This window comes from Nanorana parkeri, unplaced genomic scaffold, assembly GCF_000935625.1.
Source record: "Nanorana parkeri isolate BGI_ZX_2015 unplaced genomic scaffold, ASM93562v1 scaffold1021, whole genome shotgun sequence".
Classification (NCBI taxonomy): Eukaryota; Metazoa; Chordata; class Amphibia; order Anura; family Dicroglossidae; genus Nanorana; species Nanorana parkeri.
In genome coordinates, this window is record NW_017307289.1 from 624621 (window position 1) to 634033 (window position 9413).

General features: G+C 41.2%; 1 protein-coding gene across 1 annotated transcript in view; it reads right to left on the minus strand.

Annotated features, from left to right (window-relative positions):
- The window catches only part of LOC108795887 (interferon-induced transmembrane protein 5-like), a 5616-nt gene extending 1474 nt beyond the window's left edge, over positions 1 to 4142 (minus strand). The window contains exon 1 of the mRNA XM_018567212.1: positions 3957 to 4142. Within this exon, the coding sequence (XP_018422714.1) occupies positions 3957 to 4142 (186 nt within the window). The remainder of the gene's footprint in view (positions 1 to 3956) is intronic.
- Between the last annotated feature and the right edge of the window lie 5271 nt (positions 4143 to 9413).

Here is a 9413-nt window from a genome sequence, read left to right on the forward strand (position 1 = left end):
TTGGGGAGAGGGTTCTACATCTGGGTCTGGAGGCTCTGTCCAGCATCACTGACACCACTGGTTTCCAGAAGCTGGGCAGGACACTGGCCAGAGCGTCCCCCTCAGCTCCTGGCAGTGACGTCAGTGAGCTGGTCAGGAAGACAGCCACAATGTCCCAGGTTGCTAAGAGTTCTTAGCAACCTGGGATGCTCTCGCCACTCCCCTGACACCGCCCCCCATCCCACGTGACCCAATGAGATACCGCTTGAGACAACCACCTCGGGCTGCCTCTTGCACATGGGTGCCCACAATTTTTGTGTTAAGATCTACTTTTCAAATGACTAGCTACATAAGATCTACCAACAGAAAAAAAACTCCCTTGCGCTCTCTCTCCTGGCTGTCTCTCCTTGCTCTCTCTACTGGCTGACTCTCCTCTCTCTCCTGACCGTCTTTCCTTGCTCTCTCTCTCCTGGCTATCATTCCTCATTTTCTCTCCTGGCTGTCTCTCTTTGCTGTCTTGGCTGTCTCTGCTTGCTCTCTCCCCTGGCTGTTTCTCCTCGCTCTCTCTCCTGGCTCACCTTGCTGTATTTTGCAAACAGTGTACTGCAACAGGTTGTGTAAACTAATATTCTTTGATGTAATACATAGCACATCAACCACCAGAATCCACCAGAAAGATGTCAGGGAGCTTGGCTCAGCAGACTCAGGCTAATAGGTAATCATGTGTGCACAGCTAAATAAATATACCAAAATGGAATAAAGGGGCCACCATTCACACCCTTCGTGATCTACCAGCATCAGCTTTGAGAGCTACTGGTAGATCATGATCTACCTAATGGGCACCCCTGCTCTTGCACATGCTCACCCTCCCAGACACTGCAGCTCACAGTGGGAGGGTTTCAGCAACAAAAGCAATTCTGTCAATATAGAATGCAGTGGGCAGAACTAGGTGCGGCCACTCGGCCAGGTACTGATTGATAAGCTACAGGTTTATGACTCAGCAGTAACAAATTATAGCTATGCCCCACAACCACAGGAAGTTGCATTAGATAGACTTTACTGTAAGGTTTAACAGGTATGTGTAGGACTTTGCAGAGGGGATTAAGAGAAAACTGTAGGTGATGCAGATGCACTCATTGTTAAGTGCTGCAGTACATATTTTTTTAATGGGAGGTCATACTGTTCTACTCTAAAACCCAAAAACTGTTTGTGTCTACATGTGATGAGATTTGAAATGCTCTCGTTGTGTCCATAAGGACTTCCCTTGTCTTCGTGTTCACAGGCTGAGAAAAAAAGAGGCGATTAAAGCCTGACTCTGGGTATAAAAAGAAAAAAAACGACTCTTGCAGTGAATTTTCACGTATTTTTCTCAGTCACTAAGCTAAATACACTTTCCCTCTGCAAGGTGAATTTTCACTAGCCTTAGTCAATGAGGTCAAGATTTTTTTAATCCTGTTTTTTTTATGTTTCTTGTTCATGATAGGTATTCTTTACAAAGTGAATTTTGCTTACCTCTCCATATTCAGTAAGCTAAGCGAAAATTTACTTTACAAGGTAAGGATTCACTTGCATGCTCCACAACTTTAGTAAATCAGCCCCTCTGTATCTAATTGGTGACCATGAGGATCAATACCCTCATTTCCATTCATTTAAGGTGAATACCTAGATCAGTCTATATAAATATCTTCTACAAATATAATAACCTCTGTGATGCCCTCCATGTACCATGTGGTAACCACATGCCAAACATAGAATGGATTTTTAATTTGTTTTACATTGTTCTTACATTATAATTTGTATTGTCATTTTGTTTTCAATGTGACCATTGCTACACTATGTAAAATTAATTAGAGATGATGGCATGTAATATATTACACTGGTTTAATTTGTTTGATTGTGGTGATCACTAATTTTTCATGCTGTCACTGAAAAAGTAGTGCCAATCAAATTACATTATAGAGTGGCGTGAATCTTCCTCCATTGGATCCTGGAGACCCAGTGAAGTCGTTAGCTCTGTTTCTGCTAAGTGGCAGTTCTGTCTGGTCAGGTGTCCGGAAAACTGTGGAATCCTCTATAGCAGAAGATAGCAAATTGTTGGGTTACATAAACACATTGCCACAAAGTAGCATGTACACAAAGCACAGCATAAACCGTGCCTGTAATTAAGGGCTGTTCTATTTTAGTGGAACACATTGTCAGTCTGTTATTACTGAAAAGTCAGCGCAAAGCTGGTGTTTTTTTTTTTTTTAATGTCTTTTAAGTCTAGAATACATCTGAATGAAAAGGTGGCGTCATTTCTAATAATCACATCTGTGTCCCATAATTATGTAATTATGGCACACAAATTAGATTGTTGGAAATTATGCAATCTAATTTATAGATGGGGTTATCCAAGCAAAGAAACACAGTGGGGGGAATTTATCAAAACTGGAGCAGAAGAATCTGGAGCAGTTGCTCATGACAACCAATCAGTATCTCTCTTCAGTTTACTCAGGTAAGATTAGAAAATGAGACAGAGAAGCTGATTGATTGCAGTGCAAATCTGCTCCAACAGTGACATACAGCATTAATTTTCCCTATCATGGGTAAGTTATATTCATAGCATTTAATCTTTACTACTTTATAGCATCATCCTTTTTTGTAACTAGGTTGGGTTGCATCAATGAGACAAATTATTAAAAAAATAAAATTGGATGCTTTAAAGAAGCCTGTGAGCAAGTCAATTGACATTAAAGAGAATATAAAGAAACCAAAGAAATGAATACCCAACAAGCAAGAATTGATTAAATGCACAAAAAACCTATACTTTGCTGCAACGGGGCTACTTTTTCCACCCCACTCCTTATAAAAGGGAAAATTATTTTTAAAGATTCTTCATTGGGATTGTTTTATTACAAGAGTGAATATTCATGTTGCAAAGTGATTGTAATGAAAGGAAAGTGAAGTTGTGTTCGCTTTGAATGCCCATGCAAGTGCAGAGGAAATAAAAAAAATGTTTTTGCTAGCACATGATTGGGCGTTAAAGTGAACAGCTTCACCTTATTCACAAAACTTGCCTTTCCAGAACGAACATACACTTTGCAAGGTCCATCTTTCCAGGGATCACATATTGTGTAATAGCTTGGACGGATATTAGAAATATTTGTGCCATTGGCTCATTGGTCAGAATAAGATTAGCCCTGGAAATCCCTTAATCTGTGACACAAGCTGGAAAAAGTCAGTTTATGGTTTATGGTGACTGTTCACAATGGCACAAAATAAGTGAATATATTTTCTAGCATTAGAAATAAACTTATTAGGTAAATAGTAACAGAGTTGGCCACATATCAACTGTGCATAAAGAGAAAAGTGAATTTATTTACATATACATGTATTTATAATGTATTTATTTATAAATATTGTGAATAACTTGAAGCTAGGTTTGCTTTAAACACCCAACCATATCTGAGTTAAATCCTGTTTATTTCCTTTGAACATAATTGGGTATTCAAAAGGAACATAGTTTCACTGTATTTACTAAGCTAAGTGATGAATACAGCTGATTTAGTAAGGCTGTTCTCCTAGCAAAGTGAATGTCGATAAACAAGGTGAACTTGTGCTCACGAAGAATAACCCAATCATGTTTGAGGGAAATTTAAGAAACAGTTTTTTGCTAGCGCATGATTGGGTATTCAAAGCAAACACAGATTCACCTTATTTTCTAACATTCATTTTGCTAAGTGAACAACCTCTGCTTCTTTAGTAAATCAACCCCACTGTCTTTTTCTTTTGTGATTCAACTCCTTTGTTCACAAGGGACTTGAATTATAAAGGAAAATACATGAATGTTAGCAATTACCTTGTATCCAAAGTATGAATATTGAAAAAAAGTGAAAACATAATTAAAAAAACACCTGCAGGACCCTAAAAAACATTTACAGTAAGAAAGATTATGAGTGGTCTACGGTCTATACAATTTCCTTTTTCCATTTCCTTACCTTGACTGAGTAGACCAACGCCATGAATCCAAGACAGAAGAGGTTCAGGTACACAGTGTTACACACAGACCACAACAGGTGATCCCTGGGTACTGGGGGGACCCCTATATTGACAGCAGTGTGAGGACTATCTGGCTTATTTGGGTGTGATGTAAATATATCTTCACGGGGGTAAGAGGTGTCCATGATGGTGAAGAAAATGAGGAAAGAATAGGCTAGGGAACAAAAATAGATAGGAGTTGTGAATAATAGAAGCTCCTGAAAAATGTCGGGGAAGAGACAGATTGTCTTGTGTGTCCTCTTTATAAAGCTCTCAGAAGACTGGGCCTTTCCCCTCCTTTCTTGTATTACAGGGTCCTTTTCTGTACATAGTCATTGTGGTCGCCTTTTGGTTGTTAAGTTTTCTATGTTTGCTGGACCTGACTAAGCTGGAATTTACCACCTATGTATCTAGTTCAGAAGCTGATTATATGACATAGACCTAAATAAAGACCAAAGGGTCAAAAATAGAAATGGGGGCTCCTTTGTTGTAAAAAGATTTGCCTGTCTTGTTAAGAAACTAGGCGCTTGTTTGAAATAAAAAGGACAAAGGTTTCTTCTCTTTTAGTAAGCTGAACAAGTCTATGAGAGTCCCAAATTATATTATTATTATTATTTTTCAGGATTTATATATAGCCAACAGTTTGCACATCGCTTTGCAATCGGGTGAAGACATTACAGTTATAATACAAGTCTAAACAAGATGATAAGGATGACCCTGCCTGTGAGAGCTTACAATCTATTAAAGAGGGGCAAGTGATAAAAGAGGTGGTAGAAAAAAGAGCAAAATACAGACGTGGCAAAGACATACTGGGGGGGAATTTATCAAACCTGGAGCAAGACACAATCCGGAGCAGTGGCCCTTAGTAACCAATCAGCATCTCTCTTCAGTTAAGCTTTGAAAATGTAAAAGAGAAGCTAATTGGTTACTGTGGACAAATGCTCCAGATTCTATCTGCTCCAGTTTTGATACATTTCCCCTACTGTGTTAAAGAGAATCTGTCCATTCATGACATAGTGACATGTTCTCTTGAAAGTCACCCTTCCCTCAAACCACTGACACTCACCACCCCCATGCTCCCCCACCACTCCATTTATCTCAGCTGTTGCCTCAGGCATTGGGTCATGTGAGGGGGGAGCGGGGGCCTGTGCCGGCAGATGTGTCTACTGCCCCCATGGCAGCCAGAGCATCTCAGGTTGTTAAGAGCTTTCAGCAACCTGTGATGCTCTGGCCGGTGTCCCCCCAGCTCACTGACGTCACTGGTTGCCAGGAGCTAGGCGAGGCGCAAGCCAGGGCGTCCCCATCCAGATCCTGGCAACCAGTGATGTCAGTGAGCTTTGCAGCCATGTAGTATTGGGATGTCACCTGCACTCCACACAACATATATGGAACATAAAGTAAATATAGTGCTAGAAGTGATGCCACGGATGGCGCGATGCGTGCTTAGGGATGTATGGAGAAATCACCAGCACTCCAAATCCGAAGAAGTTAGGATGTGTGTTTATCACTTTATTGTCACATGCGTCAAGTACAGCCAACGTTTCGGGGGCACGCAGGGTCCCTTCCACCAGACAACATAGTGAACGGGGGACGGCGACGACTCTGAACAGAGCCTGACCCCAAGGTAGCACCAGCAACCTCCCCTCCCACCAGTTCACCTTCCCATGGAAATCTACCACCAGCACACAACCCTAGCCCCCCCCAGAAATGTGCATCCACTGCCAGCAAAAAAATGAGCAGCCACAGCCAGCATCCCCCCAGGAAATGAGCATCCATCTCCAGCACCCCTCCTGTTCCAGAAACAAGCATCCACCGCCAGCAGAAACTGCCCTCCCCGCCCCTCGCAAAATGATCATCCACCCCTCCGAAAGCGAGCATCCACTACCAGCACCACCTACCCTCCCGGCTCAGGCAGCGAACAGGGTATGGACATCACTGCTTGTGTCATAAGGTGGAGGGGAGGTCACAGGACAATAACAACCCTGTGTGAGCTCTGACACTAACTGACACAGAGCTTACATCTGGGATTAGATCCAGGTCTCAATAAGATAAATAGAGCAAAAGGGGAGCACAATTTTGCTGAGTATCAAATGATGGGGGAACTGGGCTTTCAAGAGAACCTATCACTTTGTATGGAGCATACTGTATTAACACAGCAAAAAATAAGGGGAAGAGACATTTCTGGTTGAGTACCCTGACCCAGTACAAATGAACATTCAACATTCTTAGCATATTTACCAAAAATGATGGGGACAGACATCTTTGCAACTCATTGTCAGGTGACGTTTTCAGCCAGTCGTGCTCCTCCCCTGCACTGTTGGGATTATTGCAGTGCTGGTATATACACATTCATACTTTACAAATATGTGTTTGTATCAAGAAAATGCAAGACTTTAAGCCTAATGGCTATTGTATTACTGTATATATACTACCTGATATCAGAATGCAATACAATGCTAATTGTATTGTAGTAACTAAATTGGAGGTATTGAGTCATTTCCTGTGTTTCAAATTACAGCACAAGGTAATGGATAATTTAATAGCTATTAAAATAATTGTTTTAACTCAGTATTATTTCTTATTTGAATTGCATTTATTATAGTAATTACACTCTAATGGAAATAATAATTTGCAGTGTTTAATGGGAACATTTTGCCGTGTACAAAAATAGCATGAGAAAAAAAATCACTGCAGGACACCAAAGGTCTGGATTAGGGGATATGATCACATCAGGCTATAGGTAGGCATTGACCAACTAAATGCCAATGAAAAGGGGAGGGCAGGCAATAAAGGGACTAGAACCCAATGAGTAACATGTATAAAGGGAAGGTGTTAACTCATAAGACGCCTGTGAATATTGTAGGTTGCTTCATGATAACATACACAGTATGATGGATGGATTTAACCAGTGTTATGATGCATATAGCTGTCATTTATCATGTAAAATAAATATAGATATTAGGGATACTTAGGGATAGGATATGCACCGATACTTTTCAGATACCAGTGCCGATACTTGGCATTTTCATGATTTGCAGCAGTTGCAGCTGGGAACTGGCTCTGGCGCGTCACCACTGTCCTGAAATCATTGGTCGATATTGTTTTAGAAAAACTGTCACATGACAATAAACAAAAATGTATCAGTACCAGGGCCGGCCTTAGGAGTGTGCGAGCACGGGGCGCCATGGCAACAAAGGTGCCAGGCGGCCGACACAGCTCGTCCTCTGGGCGGCTTCTCTCCTCCTCACCATTGGCCATCCGACATGACAGTGCTCCCTCGTCCGCCGCAGGAGGGAGGGCTGCCTGCTGTCAGGATGGGCGAGCGGTGAGGGTGAGAGAAGCCACGCCCGCAGCTGTCAGGTTGGCCGAGCGGGGAGGAGATCGGAGCCGCTGTCATCCTGTCAGTTTCAGGATGACAGCGGCTCTGTGTGTGGCAGTGCGGGGGATCTGTAAATATCATTGATACTTACCGATCCTCCGTGTGAGAAGAACAAACACTGGAGCGATGGTCTGATCACTTCAGTGTTTGTAAATAACTGGGGACACATAGTACTATGTGTCCCCAGTTATGAATGAACAGGCTGTGATTTACATCACAGCCTGTTAATTCAAGATTTCCTCCCCATTCAGAAACTGTTGTTAGTAAATATTTTACTATCAGCAGTTTCTGTATGAATGGGAAGCTTCTGTACTGAGTGCTTTCCATTCATTGAGTGCTGGGGCTGCAGAAAAAGAAATTGAGGATTTGGTGTCCTCAATTTCTTAAGTAAAAAATATATAAATAAATAATAACAAAATGAAAAAATTATTTAAAAAATTGTAAAAAATTATTTTACAAAAGTGAAAACTGCCCCCCCCACCACCACACACATATTATTAGACATGTGCAAAGACTAAAAATTTGTATGCTATTTTTGATTCAGCTATTGGCGTGTTCTGGAGGCAGGGCGCATGACGTCATATAACAACGCACGTGTTGGGCTTCGCAATCTTGGTGTATATCTAGGTATACACCAAGATGGGGGCGCCTATATCGGCGTGTGACGTCACCTGATGCCTTGCATGCATGGCGTCATGTAACATCATGCTCCCCGCCTCCAAGATGGTAACACGCATTCACAGAACACGCCGGTGGCCAACGTTGGTCACCGCACATTCTCAAACAAATTATTATGTGCCAATTATTATGTGCCTGAATAAATTTTTCGTATATTCGGACAAATAGTAATTCATTCATTTACATGTAGTCTGGGTTTTGTGTTCTGTTTTCTATTTTTACTTTTTCTAGATATACTTACTTGAAAACTTACTTGAAAAAAGGGTCGGTATGACAACCTGACACTTTATTTTTATAGACTCTATTTTAGTTTGACATTTATTGTTTGCCTTCTGTTGTTTTATTTGATAAGAATATTTATATTGTGCCGACAAGTTTAATACCTTTGAATAAAAGTTTTATTTTTATCATACTTTTTAATATATTTTTGTTTGCGGCTTAACAAAATAGGAGTCTTTAAATGGTGCGGATATTGGAAAAATGGGTGTGGTTACTGGGAGTGTGGCCACTAAAGGGTGTGGCCACTGAGGGGTGTGGTCACTGAGGGGCGCTGTAAAGCTTTCTTGCACCGGGCGCCTAAAGGCCTAAGACAGGCCCTGATCAGTACTTGTACTCGCAAAACTGGTATCGGTGCATCCCTTTATATATGTTTATAAAAACAAAATCATACATAAAAACAGAGATGTACAAAGCCCAGGAGCTCCGTGTGCTCCTTACAAATGACAGCTGCCTCCTAACTTTTGAATTTTTCTCTAGTCTAGTCTTGGAGCTCGAAAAGTATCTGTACTTGTACTTGTACCGAGTACAGTACTTGGTATCGATCGGTGCAACCCTAATACATATTGTTGTAGTGACTGTGTGATTGATAAATTCCAACATGGGACGTTTTGAGTAAGATTGTAATCAATTGTATTCCATGATGAGAAGCTCACTGTCAACGTTGGATATATAAATGTGAACCTGACTCCACTTCTGCGGCACACAATAGTGATTTATATAATGATCCCATGGATTGTACATACTGTATAGCTCTATGGGCTCTTTATTAGCTTGTTGTGGACAGAATGTACTATACAGTATATTCTATTAAATGTCTTGATGTACCTAGGAGCAATTCACCTTGGGCCCTATTTACTTGTTTCAGACATTATTGCTTCACTTTTTGTAAAATCTCCTATTGATGTAAGGGCATCATTGGTGGGGCCATTTTTTTAAATGTTGGGATAAAATGACCAGATATACTTTTAGATTGTTTGCAGTAAAGCAAGTTCTTGAATACTGAGTTCTGCTAAATTTTAGAATGGTTTAGAATGCGCACGTTATGGGGGGGGGGGGGGGGGGTTTGGGGGGGGGGGGGGGC